The 15,094-nt window shown below is 38.8% G+C and overlaps 1 protein-coding gene across 1 annotated transcript; it reads right to left on the reverse strand.

Moving 5' to 3' along the window:
• Nucleotides 1-5,805: 5,805 nt before the first annotated feature.
• On the reverse strand, nucleotides 5,806-11,432 carry LOC143563785 (cysteine-rich receptor-like protein kinase 3). The gene is made up of 8 exons (XM_077051249.1): nucleotides 11,008-11,432; nucleotides 7,651-8,051; nucleotides 7,444-7,563; nucleotides 7,181-7,311; nucleotides 6,843-7,053; nucleotides 6,524-6,755; nucleotides 6,267-6,426; nucleotides 5,806-6,111 (listed from the first exon to the last, which is right to left on the reverse strand). The coding sequence occupies exons 1-8, from the start codon at nucleotides 11,400-11,402 to the stop codon at nucleotides 5,806-5,808; spliced, it is 1,956 nt and encodes a 651-aa protein (XP_076907364.1). The 5' UTR covers nucleotides 11,403-11,432.
• Between the last annotated feature and the right edge of the window lie 3,662 nt (nucleotides 11,433-15,094).

The following is a 15,094-nucleotide window of genomic DNA, read 5'->3' on the forward strand; positions in this document are numbered from 1 at the left end:
CTTTGAGTTTTGAGAGGTTTTCTCCATGATGGTGACATGTTGTGATCCTTATGATAATAATGGTGCAGAGCTATAAAATAATGAAGCATGCGCGAGTTGCGGCTTATGAGCTATAATATGATGATAATGACTGGCCCACAAGGGCCTCTTCTACGCAGGATGACTATCCCGGCTTGTCTTCAAAATAATAATGGAGTCACAAACGGCCAGATAATAATAACAATGTCATAGGTGCTTGTGCAACTCGTAGCCGAACCTGCAAAAACATATCAACTAAAAGTGGATGTATTACAAGGTTCCCAGCCTCGGGCAAATTATGAGGTGTGCCCAACCTACGTTGGCGCGTGGCCGTTTGAGATATTATTATGCTCCCGACCTTTATGTTTGGCGCGTGGCCATGTGGGATATTATCAGGCTCCCGACCTTTATGTTTGGCGCGTGGCCATGTGGGTTTATAAGGATTCCCAACCTTTAAGTGTGGCGCGTAGCCGTATGGGTTTATGAGGATTCCCAACCTTTAAGTGTGGCGCGTAGCCGTATGGGTTTATGAGGATTCCCAACCTTTAAGTGTGGCGCGTAGCCGTATGGGTTTATGAGGATTCCCAACCTTTAAGTATGGCGCGTATTGAGGACCCGCGGATGCGTATAGATGGCAGCAGAATGCTGATTCGCGGCGCGCATGCATGGCGGCATACTAAGGATCCGCGGATGCGCATACATGGCAGCAGAATGTTGATCCACGGCGCGCAAGCATGGCAGCGTAGTGAGGATTCGCGGGTGCGCATGCATAGCAGCGTATTGAGGACCCGCGGATGCGCATACATGGCAGCAGAATGTTGATTCACGGCGCGCAAGCATGGCAGCGTAGTGAGGATTCGCGGGTGCGCATGCATGGCAGCGTATTGAGGACCCGCGGATGCGCATACATGGCAGCAGAATGTTGATTCGCGGCGCGCATGCATGGCGGCATACTAAGGAACCGCGGATGCGCATACATGGCAGCAGAATGTTGATTCACGGCGCACAAGCATGGCAGCGTAGTGAGGATTCGCGGGTGCGCATGCATGGCAGCGTATTGAGGACCCGCGGATGCGCATACATGGCAGCAGAATGCTGATTCGCGGCGCGCATGCATGGCGGCGTAGTGAGGATTCGCGGGTGCGCATGCATGGCGGTGAAGTCTTCTGCGCAAAACCAAAGGCATGGAGTCATCTTCCGACCCACATGGTGGTTTCCGCGGGCGCGCATGCATGGCGACGGAGTGATGACTCGCGGGCGCGCATGCATCACGGCGGAGCATGGATATTTCCGCGGTGGCGGAGTTCTTCCGAGACTGTTAACTTTAGTTGCTCCGGTGGTTATGGAGGAGCACCGATATGCGTGTGTGGGTGACCTCCAGCTGTTTGGAATTTATTCTAAGGAACACACATGTGACCCGCGGTAAGTGACCCTTAGCGTTCATAAAGATCCGCGGTGATCGGTGTTCGTCTAACGGAGTGTTGATCTGCGGTGCGCGCACGCATGGAGGCGGAGTGGTGATCCAAGGTCGCGTATGCATGGCGGCGAAGTGGTGATCCGCGGGCGCGCATGCATAGCGGCTGAAAGTTGAGCGCACATGCATGGCGGAGAGTTGAGCGCGCATGCATGGCGGTGAGTTGCGCACAAGCATGGTAGAGGGTTGCGTGCACATGCATAGCGTTGGAGTCTTCTACGTAAAACCAAAAGCATGGAGTCGTCTTTCGAACTCACATGGTGGTTTCCGCGGGCGCGCATGCATGGCTGCGGATTGAGGATCCGCGGGCGCGCGTGCATGGCGGCGGAATGGTGACCCGCTGGCGAGCATGCATGGTGGCAGTCTTGATCCCGGCGGTGCGTACGTATGGTAGTGGAATGGCAGAAAGTTGAGCGCGCATGCATGTCGGGAGTTGAGCGCGCATGCATGGCGGAGAGTTGAGCGCGCATGCATGGCGGGAGTTGAGCGCGCATGCATGGCGGAGAGTTGAGCGCGCATGCATGGCGGGAGTTGAGCGCGCATGCATGGCGGGAGTTGAGCGCGCATGCATGGCGGAGAGTTGAGCGCGCATGCATGGCGGGAGTTGAGCGCACATTCATGGCGAAGGGTTGAGCGCGCATGTGCTTTGCCTTAGTTGTGCTTAGGTATTTTTATGGTCCAGCTGCGCAATACGTAGGATGGATGCTATGAGTAATTTGAGCTAAGGCTCATATTATTGGGCTAAGGCCCTAACGTTTTAGAGTTAAAACTCGTTAACGCGTCTGAGCTTGAAGCTCGCGCATGTATGTTTTACTTCGTTTTATTTTTAGTTTAATGTCAATACAATGTTGTCATATTGCTCAAAATTAACAAAGGGAAGTGTGAAACATGTATGCAAAAGGTAATAGAACGCATGTTTTGAAAAAATAGAGCGTATCATTATTCATAATGGCTTAAAAAGCCTTGATTACGAACTTGACAACTTTTACATGAAACATTTTCTAAGTTGTGCTGCGTTCCATGTGCGCGGGATCTTCCATAGGTGGTGGAATGTTGATCCGCGGCTGTGCGCATGCGTGGCGGCGGAGAGAGGACCCGCCGGCGCGCATGCATGGTGGCACGCAGGTGTTGACCCGCGGTAAGTGACCCTCGGCAGTGCGCATGCATGGCGGCGGAGAGAGGACCCGCCGGCGCATATGCATGGTGGCACGCAGGTGTTGACCCGCGGTAAGTGACCCTCGGCAGTGCGCATGCATGGCGGCGGAGAGAGGATCCGCCGGCGCGCATTCATGGTAATAGAGTCTTGACCCTCGGCACTGCGCATGCATGGCGTCGGGGTGTTCCTCCGATGCGGCGCATGCATGGCCGGGAGAGTTCGTCCGCAGCGCACTTGTATGGCGTCGGAGTGTTCCTCCGATGCAGCTTCCTCCAAGGCGGCGCATGCATGGCGAGGAGTGTTCCTCCGATGCGGCGCATGCATGGAAGCAAAAACGTGATCCGTGGGCGTACATGCATGGCGGCTAGTTGTTCCGCAGGGCGCCTGTTCATGACGGCGGAATGCATCATCCAAGGCGGCGCGCATGCATGATGGCGGGTCGTTGATCCGCGGGGTCGTGCATGCAAGGCATCGGAGCATTCCGCCGTTGTTGGTTTCATGGCGGCGCGCTGTTGCCTCAAGGTGGCGCGAATGAATGATGGCGGAATGTTGATCCGCGACGGTGTGCATGCATGGTGGCAATGTATGGAACCGCGGTGGCGCATGCGTAGTAGCGATGTATCGAACCGCGGTGGCGCACGCGTGGTGGCGATGTATTGTGCCGCGGTGGCGCATGCGTGGTGGCGGAGTGTTGTGCCGCGGTAGCAGACATGCGTGTTGCGTTGTTCTTCCGTGGTGACGCGCATGCATGGTGACGCGGCGACGATCTGCGGTGGCGCTCATATATTGTATCGGGGTGTTCGACTGTGCGCATGCATGATGGCGCACTGTTGCTTATGGGCGCGGAATGGACGTCACAGTGGTGGTGTTGGAAAGCCAGAGCGCTTATATGGTCCGCAATAACGCGCGGTGTTGATTCACGCCAGGGCTCATGGATGGACGCGCGGTGCAGATCCGCGGCGGCGCACATGTATGGCGCCTTGATGGCGGAGACAGCCCCGACGGAGCTGAATAGAAGAAGGAGGCGGAGTCTATCTGGCCAGCACTGTTCTGATGAGTTTTGTACAAGACATCCCTGGATGACAAGACAATTGAAGCTGGCCGCACCATCCTTTTTTTTTGTAAGGTAGCAGATCTAAAAGCTCATTTTTTGCATTATGAACTCGTATATGAAGATTTCTGCACCGGATCTTGGCTGTATTGCCGGAAAAAATGCAAATCTTGCACCGTGAGAATTTTTGGCCACCGAAATAAGTAGTAGATCTGGTCGTCACGGTCAGATCTAATTAAAACCGTCACAGATCCGGAGCATTATTGTCCGAATCTGGTAGCTTTTTCTGAAAAATTATCACATCTGAAAAGGTTTTCAGATTTATTTCACCCTCTCGTTCTTCCAAAAAGCAGATCTAGAAGTCAGAAAAGGAGAGTCGAAGATGCGACTCGTTTTCGATGTGGTCCCACGGATAGATCTGAGAACCGAGACGAAAATCAAGACGTGGTTCGTTGCCGGTCCCACGGATGGCGCCAATGAAGAAACATGAAATGAATCTGACATGATCCATGACGATGTTCCCCGGTCTTCGAGATGAACGAACCACGACTCGATCTTCTTCTCCGCTCAGATCTGCAATGGTTTTTGGGGGTGTGGAGGTGACTGCTAAGAAATCTCGAGGATCTCTTGTTTACAGACACAAAAATGGTTATGGTGGTGGCTCTTATTGAGAACAACAACCCTTAATAAGGAGGTGGAGACCTCCTTATATAGGGAGCCTCATGGCCACCATCATGGTACCCTAATGGGCCTAGCCCAGTTAGGGTTACCTCCACAAAACCCCCTCAGCCCAATAATATTGTATTAGTCCATATAATAAAATAAGCCAGACATAATAAATTAATGTGCCAGAACTTTTTTTGTTTTGTGTTGGTGTTTTAAAAAGTAAGACGTGTGGGATCACTATTGAAAATAAAAAAAGACGTCTTTTACTTGGTCAAAGAAATTTGCAATTGACTCCCATTTTTTCCAAAATCACGCGGGTCAACATTTCTTTGGAGGACAAAGAAAATGATATTTTAAATTATTAATCAACATGAAAATTCACACACAAATTTCACTTGCTTGTGAGGGACTATGTAGAACAAATTTCACCCAGGCTCAACCCACAGACCCATGACTCCATGAGTACTCGACTCGTCCGGAAATTCTGTTACATCTACGTATGCGGTGAGGAGGGTCCACATGACTAGAGGAATGTTTATTTGTTAAACAGAACACAAACAATTAGACCGTTGATTACATTAGCCCACGGCCATATGAGAGGGACAGCAACCATAATTCATCTACTACATATACGCAATTACGAAACTTTGCATTCATCGTCCCTCTTGGGGAATGAATATTGATTCTCATGTGCATGCATGGCTGGTCACAAGAAAAACCTCATATATGTGGCGAGGCTAACAAAGTTTGTTTTGCAGATTTTTGGGAAGGTTTAGCGTGATCGTAATGCATTAGTCAACAATCATGGGTTTGGCATGATTTAGTGATATTCTTCTAGGAGATTTTTTTTTGGGAAGTTCTGTATGTTGAAGTTAATACAAGAGCTCGAGAGGTTATGTGGTACATCCTTCTTGGTCAACATTTACCATGGAGGAAGAAGAAAGTGATATTATTAATAAACGTGAAAATTCACACACAAATTTCACTTGCATGTGAGAGGAAGAGGAGCTATGTAGAATAAATATTGCTAAACGTTGTTACAAAATCAATGAGTATTAGTCCGTTTTCTTTGGTGAAAGTCATTACTGACAAGTATCTGTCGATGAAGGTATGTTGATAATACTGATGAGTAATCTATTTGCTGGCATATTACCAAGCAATGTTCACGTACGAGGGTTTTCCGATAAAACCTTTAGCTAGGGATTATCGACGGTAATTTTCGATGGACGACAATTTTCTTTGGTGGAGCAAACACTATCGTTGACAGTCGTGTCAGGGAGGCAAGTATGGCAATTAATTCAAAATATGAAAATTAGCAACTATGCGTATTCATTAAGAGTTGTTAGGGAGGCAAATAGAGGATTAAATAAAAAGAGAGAACAATGATCTTGTATACATATAAAAACAATTTAAAGTTTGTGATGTGATGCAAATGAAACTTTAACGGGCAGAAAATTGAACTGTGGAGGCCGTGGCATTGGAGGACAACGATGTTAAGGTTTCACCGACTTGAATCTTTACATCGTTTTCATGAAAGGTAGATCTTACTGGTGGTATTTGATCAAGTGATCTGTCACTTATAAGAGTAACTACTTCAGACATTGCAGGCCTTGCAGAAACTGGTGATTGAGTACACATCAATGCTATCTCTATGATCTTCTTTGCCTCTTCTTCTCCATACTCACTGGGGTCTAATGTGTTATCCACTAGATTCAAATGTGTGCCGTTATCGTATAGATTCCATGCCTATGAAACACAATAACGGAAGCAAAGTTAAATAGAATGAAGGTTAAGATCTGTCAACATATATATATCAATGAATTTTGAATTTAACCACCTAGTATAAACTAGTGACAATATAGCTGGTTTAGAATAATTAATCCAAGTTTTGGGATGCTTACATGATCAAGTAAGTTTTGGTTAGCTGATTCCTCATCTTTGACATTGTGACACTTTTTCCCACTAATAATTTCAAGGACCACAATGCCAAAGCTGTATGTATCCACTTTCTCAGATAATTGTCCATGAATGGCATATTCCGGTGCTACGTAACCACTTTGCCTGGTAAGATTAACAAATTTTATTGGTCAAATCTTTCCAACACAAGAGTAGAGCATATAATTAGCAGCAAGTTTTCTATGTATTAATTTAAACATACAATGATCCTGGCAAGTTTGTGCTAAGGTGAGTCTTGTCTTCGGGAAGTAGTCTTATCAGCCCAAAATCTGCAATTTTTGGTTGAAGTTCATTGTCAAGTAGAATATTGCTAGGTTTTATATCCCAATGGATGATGGTAACATGGTACTGTTCATGTAGATATGCAAGACCCCTTGCTGTCCCAAAGATTATTTCAATCCTCTGCCTCCAACTTAGATTCCTTGATTTGTTACCTGTCATTACAATATATCTTTACTAGATGCAAAATAGAGAACATAACAGTTTACAACTATAATCATTCGTATGATGGCTCAACTCACCATAAAGAAACTGGTCAAGGCTACCATTGTCCATGTGCTCGTGGATAAGAAATAAGAAGGGGCCTTTGCTACAATAGCCAACAAGGCGTAAAATATGGCGATGATGAACATTACATATAATCTTCAGTTCATCAAGAATGTGTATATTTCCTCTAGTAGACGTCATAAATGTCTTCTTAATTGCAATTGTATCCCCGTTCTTGAGAATGCCCTGCATCATACCACCGTAAACAAATACTGAAATATTATTTCCATAGATTAATACACAAACTTTATTCCTAAGTAAATGTATTAGTTGTTTATTCCATAGTATATAACTTCCGAATTCGTTATAGTACCTTATATACTTCACCAAACACCCCTCCTCCAAGTTTGTTCATGTCATTGAAGTTGTTGGTAGCTTTTATTAAATCGCCATAGCTATATCTTGTTGGACCTTGCAGCAGCACAGTTGATCCAGTTGATTTATCTAACCACCAAAAATTTAAAAGGTAACAGAAACCAGTAAGGAAGGTGTACATTTCTTTTAGCTAGTCGGTGGCTGGCGTGTGTTAAAAAATTTAAAGAATTCAATATATAAGTTCATGCGTATTGTGTTTACCCAGATGACGGTTACTTGAGTTTTTTGATCGGATTCGCCATAGGAAAAATGCGAGTACCACAAAGAGAAAGCATACCCCTCCAACAACTCCGCCAATTATGGTTCTCTTACTTGAATCGCCTGAGCATAGATATGCGAAAAATTGAAAATACATTTATATCCTACAACAAAATCTGGTAGCATATGAAGAAGAGTTTTAGGTCTCACCATCCCAAAGGAGAGGTTTGATATTAGTTATTTGGTCTTGTCTGAAAAACGGAGTCGTGGAATACTTCATAAAACATCCTCGGTCCATTGACCGCCCCGAAGAACTAGGTAGACAACTATCTAGAGTAGTATATCTGGAATCCATGCATTCTACACAATCACTTTGACTTAGGTTTAGATTACATTGGCCAATGGCATACACGGTAGCATTACCCTTAGATATTACCCTCAAAGAAGCTGCATAGAAGTTGGATGTTCTTGGGACTGCTATTCTAAGGTCAGATAATAACCCATTTGTTGTTTTACTGAACTCTGCTTGCTGAGTTAATGATCCGTTATTACATTTTAGCAAGCCATTTCGAACTTTAGACTCAGAATAAAAGTTATAGTTCTCGTACCTATGCCAAAACAATTGTAATTAGCATCAACATGAGCTTTTGAACACCTAATTTACTCTAGCATAATTAATGATGTAAAGATAAAGGAGTAACCTGCTAACGTCTTGAGATTTTCTAGGTCTACTAGTTGGTATGGGAATATATGACACTCATGTGTCAATATCATTGAACTGATAGAAAGTTAAAGGTTTAGTGTTTAGGGTAAACATGTCGGCCAACTCATAAGCATGTCAATGCGTTAATGGCACAATTAAGAATGTATCAAAACAGGTTAACCCACTCAAGACATACATAACACATTTAAGTTATCATTTAAATAGATTGATAGGTTGACATAGACACTTTATGACAATTTGTCAAAAATTCATATTTCTATAAATAATTAAACATTACTGATTGTTATTTTTGAAAACTTCTATTTAATTGTGTTAATCGTTCTTATTATGTGTTAACCGCGTTTAGTGAATGTCAACAATCACAAATGCATTAAACGTGTCGCGTGTGTTGTTGAACTAGTATATTTAATCACTTTTAAGGCCAAGTGTAGTGGGGTGATGGTTGGGGCGAAACGGGGCGAGAAGGAGGAGGAACACTGCCCCCCCCCCCCCGGCGATATTGGGGCGAAAAGGGGCGGGGGCAGGTGGATCTTAGCGCCGGAAGAAAGGAAAAAAATAATATAATATTATTATTACCGTTGAACAACGGTCAACTAAAAAAATTAAATTAAAAACTTAATATAAATATCAAACCAATTAAACCATTTTCACCATATCATACACAAACTCAAACATAAAAATACCAATCATTTTCATCATTTCATACTTCTTCAAACTCAATGGGTTCCCTGGAGTCCACAAATTCTGCCGAGATTTGGGATCAAGTAATCAAGGAGTGTCAAAGAATTCATCAGATTCATCGACGAGTGGCGGAAGAGCATTTAGAAGTCACGAACGCAGTTCGGGCCGTCGCCAGTAACATATTGTCCGGCTATACTAGCTATTCGCCGCCACGTAGACGGTCATATATCCTTCAAGATAGTAGCAAGCGAACGATCGTTTGATGAAAAACTACTTCAACGACAGACCTACATTTAATGACGTTATGTTTCGACGTCGTTTTCAGATGTTTAAGCGTTTAATTTTGCGCATCGTTGGAGATATGGAACGGGAATATGAGTATTTCAACATAAACCCGACGCAAGAGGATATTTAGGATTCTCCGCCATCCAAAAGTGTACTTCGGCTCTACGCATCCTCGCATACGGCAACACGACCGACATCAACGACGAGTATTTAAAGATAGCTGAGAAAACGACGAGAGATACGTTGGAGAATTTTTGCATCGGTAAAATTTAAATTGTTTGTATTAATTATTGCTTTTAATATAAATATTTTTTAATAATTTAATTTTATAGGAATAATACAATTATACTCTCGTCGTTATCTGAGGATTCCAACTTCAAACGACCTGACTCGCATATACGATGTACACGAAAGCAAACATTCTTTTCCAGGCATGATCGGGAGTATAGATTGCATTCATTGGGAGTGGTTCAACTGTCCAACAGCATGGCGAGGACAATACACTCGTGGTGACCATGGAGTGCCAACGGTTAGTCTTCAAGTCATTTGCTCACACGACCTCTGGATTTTGTCAGCCTACTTCGGCTCAGTCGGGTCCAACAACGACAAACCTTCTCAACGCGTCACCCGTGCTAGAGTATTGCATCAGCCGTAGCATACCGGTCTTACCGTTTTATGCCAACGACACATTCTATCGTCACGGATACTATTTGGGAGATGGGATATATCCATAGTACTCGATCATCCTCAAAACGTTTCAAGACCCGATCGAAGAAAAAAGATAATATTTTAAGAAGAAGCAAGAGTCCGTGAGAAAGGATATCGAGAGGTGATTAGGGGTTCTAAAAAAACGTTGGTATTATGTGAAAAACCCATGTCGTGTATGGTCGTTGGCAAAAATGAGCGATGCCATGTATACGTGTTTCATATTGCATAATATGATTTTAGAAGACGAGGGAAAAGCAATATGTCAACACTATATACCAGGAAGCGTTCCAGAACAGTTCCCTGAACCAACCCAAGACCAACGAACGTGTAACATTCATCAGCTCACATCAAGTGATATACATAACCAACTGAAGGCGGATTTGGTTCAACACGTGTGGGATAATCGTCTCGTTGAGGACGAAGACGAGGAGGAGGACGAAGACGAATAGATTAGTTTTTTTATTTGTATTTTTATATGTATTTTGTTGTGGTGTGTTTTTTATTATAATTTATTTTTATTATTGGTGTGTTTTTTTTTAGTTTTATGTATTTTTTTGTATATATTTTTTAATTTTAATACATTTTTATTTAATTATATAAATAAATTGGTTTTTATTTGTTTAGTTTAATTATAAAATATAAAAAGAAAATAATAAAATAAGATATTGTGGGCCCAGTTTATAGCCCCTACACCATTACACCCCAAAAACAAATTCTCACCCCTTACTGACTGGACGTCACGTGTCGCAATTCGCCCCCACTTGTAGTCCCTCCACTATGCATAGCCTAACTAACGTGTAACTTTCTTATTAAATATATAAGTGTTAGTGTTTACAAAAATGACAAGTTTAGTCAAACATATTGTGTTTGTTAAAGTGTCATGTTGTTCATGTTTGACTCGTATAGCACAACACTTACGACACATTTTGCCATTTCTACCCATGATCTATACCTGCTAGCCTTTAATATTATACGTGTTACGCCTTAATCCTTATGAGTTCTTTCTTAATTTTTTTACATGCGATTAAAAAAAAGTTTTTAATTAAATATATTTTCAAACAAATGCTTGCTTATGTTAACACAAAATAGCTTCCACGAATAAATGAATGCATGGATATGAAAGTTATTTAAAAAATAAAAAAACTATAGTTTTATGTATTTTTTTTGTGATATCACAGTCGTCGTAAAACACATAACCACCATTTGCAAACCCACAGGTTCTTAGCTGAACAACAGCATAGTCAAAACAAGCCACGCAATCCGCACTTGAGACATAACCCCTGCACGAAGCGAGACCCCAAACGGAGTCCCCGTTAACCAACGTACGTGCAGTCGCATAAGATACACGGTTGATGGACAACCGGCGGTGGAGGCTAGCAAGGGTGGTGTTAAGGTTGCTTGACAAATACTCTCGGTTCCTTCCTTTGTATTGACTACAATAAGATGCAAACAGTGTGCTATTTCTATCATTGGGTTGTGACTTTGCTTGTCCGGATGTGGCCAATATCACCCACAGGCCCATCAGACATCTAGACAACAACGTAGAATTATCCACCAACTTCATTTGTTTTCGATTCAGCGTTTATTTTAGCATGTCAAGGTATTGTGCCTTGAAGAAAACAATGCGATTATTTACAGGAAGTGGCATATATAGGCCAAAATATGAAGAAAGTGTATAAGTTTTAAACGACTTTTCCACCTAGAAATGACGTATTCTATACTAATCGATAGCGGGCCCAATAGGTACCCTAACAAATGTTTAACAAATTTAACGTATGCTTATATGCCGATAGTAAAAGAGAGTGATGTAGTAAATGTAATATAGTCTATCATTGTTACATCATCTTTTATATGATATTATTTTATTTAAAAAAGTTACGTAATAAACTTGAGAATTTTGTTCCTTTTAATTTTGGTATAGTATTCCTATAATTAATAAATTGGCTTATTTAAACATCCGGCGTGTTGTGCATATAAAATACGTGTGCATATATATATATATATATATATATATATATATATATATATACACACACACTAGTTTTTATCCCCCGTATTACGAGGGTTGTGTTTCGTTTTCGTGTCTAATATTCATATTTTTTTGTATTTTAATTTATGTATTATAAAAAAGTTAATAATATATTTAGGGTTTGATGATGAAATAGTTTCACAAATAAATGACATGTTATAACATGTTTAAAAGCTATGGATTTAGTGAGACTTATGACCCGTTTATTTTTTTTATTGTAAAATTGTTTCTTATTATAAATAATATATTTTTCTTAAAAAATTGGATATTAATATTTAGTATATTCCTACTTAATAAGATTTGCATATCAAATACTTGGTGAGATCATTTTTAAAACAACGAGATGTTATAACTCGTTTAAGGTTATCTAGGTATGGTGAGACAAATACCGTGAATTCGGGTCAAATGCACTTGAAGTCTTCATTTACAAATAAAACAATATGGTGGCTTGAGTAAATATAAGAAACAATCATAAAGCTTTTAAATGTTTCGTTTATTTACGGGGTTGTTTTATATTATTTGTTTATAATATTTATGTATGTTTTGAATTTTTATTTTTTTTATTGTATGAAAGTTAATAATATACTTATGGTTTGATGATAAATTGTTTCACAAATAAATGAGATATTATAACCCGTTTTAAAAACTATATAGTTTGATGAGACCCAAGACCCATTTATTTTTTTTACTATAAAATTGGTTTTTTAATTATAAATAATATATATCTTTTTTTAAATAAATCAGATATTAATTTTTAGTATATCCCTACTTTATAGGATTTTTATATCAAATATTTGGTGAGATTAATTTTTAATTTAATGAGATGTTATAACCCGTTTAAGAAATATATGGGTTTGATTAGACCCATACCCATGAATTCGGGTCAAATGCATGAGAAGCCTCCATTTAAAAAATAAGGAAATCTGGTGACTCTAAAAAAAGGGGAAGCGACCACATCGCGACACGTAGGATGTTATTGTTTTCGTTTATATATATTATAGATATATAGAAAAGGGTTAAAATAAAAAGACATAGTTTTGTAGGAAGAGTAAGAATAACATAAAATTTAGAGTTATGAAACTATTTACTTTAAATCCTTGATCTTAGTAAACTATTTGGTAATCTAAAAACTACCAATCTCAACCACTAGATCATAGATTCAAAAGCTTAGATTTATTCTTACTCTTCCTAGAAAACTATTTCTTTTTATTATAACTCACCCCTATATATATATATATATATATATATATATATATATATATATATATATATATATGGTTTTTATCCTCCGTATTATGGAGTTGTTTACTTTATTCGTTTCTAATATTTATATATATATACTTTTGGATTTTAATATTATTTATTTTAATAAAGTTAATGATATACTTAAGGTTTGATGATGAAAGGATTTTACAAATAAATGAGATGTTATAACCCGGTTTAAAACCTATATAGGTTTGGTGAGACCCATGACCCGTTTATTTTTTTTACTATAAATTTTTTTCTTAATTATAAATAATACCTTTTTTTTAAAAAAAAATCAGATATTAATTTTTTAGTATATCCCTATTTGATTTCCATGTATAGTATTTGGTGAGATTAATTTTTAATTTAATAAGATGTTATAACCTGTTTAAGGGATATTTGGGTTTGGTGTGACCCATACCCGTGAATTCGGGTCAAATGAATGAGAAATATTCATTTACAAATAAAGTAATATGGTGGCTTGAGAGAATATAGGGAGGTTTCGTTTATATATATTTAAATACATATATATATATATATATATATATATGTATATATATACTAGTTTTTATCCCCCGTATTACGGTGGTTGTTTTATATTGTTTGTTCTAATATTTATTTATTTTTTGAATTTATATTTTTTTATTGTATGAAAGTTAATAATATACTTATGGTTTGATGATAAATTGTTTCACAAATAAATGAGATGTTATAACCCCGTTTAAAAGCTATATGGTTTTGATGAGACCGAAGACCCGTTTATTTTTTTACTATAAAATTGGTTTTTTAATTATAAATAATATTTATGAAAGTTAATAATATACTTATGGTTTGATGTGACCCAAGACCCGTTTATTTTTTTTACTATCAAATTGGTTTTTTAATTTTAATAATATATATCTTTTTTAAAATAAATAAGATATTAATTTTTATTATATCCTATTTTACAGGATTGTTACATTAATAATTTGGTGAGAATAATTTTTAATTTAATGAGATGTTATAACCCGTTTAAGAAATATCTGAGTTTGGTAAGACCCATATCCATGAATTTGGGTCAAATTCATAAGAAGCCTCTATTTAAAAATCAAGCAAATCAGGTGACTCCAAAAAAAGGGGGAGCGACCACATCGCGACGCGTATGATTTATATATATATATATATATATATATATATATATATATATATATATATATATATATATATAAGGATCTTAAGAGAATCCTTTAAAAATTGAGAACTTTGAGAACCATTTTAAGTCATAAAAAAACCTCTAAAAAATTTTTAAAAAAATTATAAAACAAAAATTTTTAAAAAGTAAAAGAACCAAAATTCTTATATTTGATTCCGGTTTCATATAAAAAACAACTTCGTATTATACACATATGTATAATTTCATTTAATCTCTAGTTACACAATGTGCACATATGTACATTGTCATTTATCTTAAATTATACATATGTGTATAAAAAAACATGTATGTATATATATGTACATATTATACATACATATATATATATATATAATTTAGCTAAACCGAGATGTCTTTTTTATGAAACCGGGATAAAATAAGAATTTTGTTTTTTTTTTACTTTTTTCATTTTTGCGTTTTTTATGTTTTATGAGTTTTTAACATTTTTTGGTTTTTTATGGTCTAAAATGGTTCTCAAAGTTTTTCAGTTTTAAAATAATTCTCACATGATCCTGATCTTATATATGCATATATATATATATACACACACACTAGTTTTCATAGTTGTGATTAATATTATTTACGGCACTCCAACATACGTTTTCTAATACGGTTTGTATTCTAAATGAGGTTTTTTTTCTCTTTTTTTTGGTATCATAAACTATATGAATGTTGATACTATACTGGTATCATGACTACCATAATGAATCAAGCTGATTTCGAGTCTTAGTTACATCGCTGTAACGCATACCTCCACCACCTAGTTTTTCTTTTTAAATGTTGGCTTAGT

This window comes from Bidens hawaiensis, unplaced genomic scaffold (assembly GCF_021521415.1).
Source record: "Bidens hawaiensis isolate Kalapana, Puna unplaced genomic scaffold, B.hawaiensis_p1.1 tig00021522_1, whole genome shotgun sequence".
NCBI lineage: Eukaryota > Viridiplantae > Streptophyta > Magnoliopsida > Asterales > Asteraceae > Bidens > Bidens hawaiensis.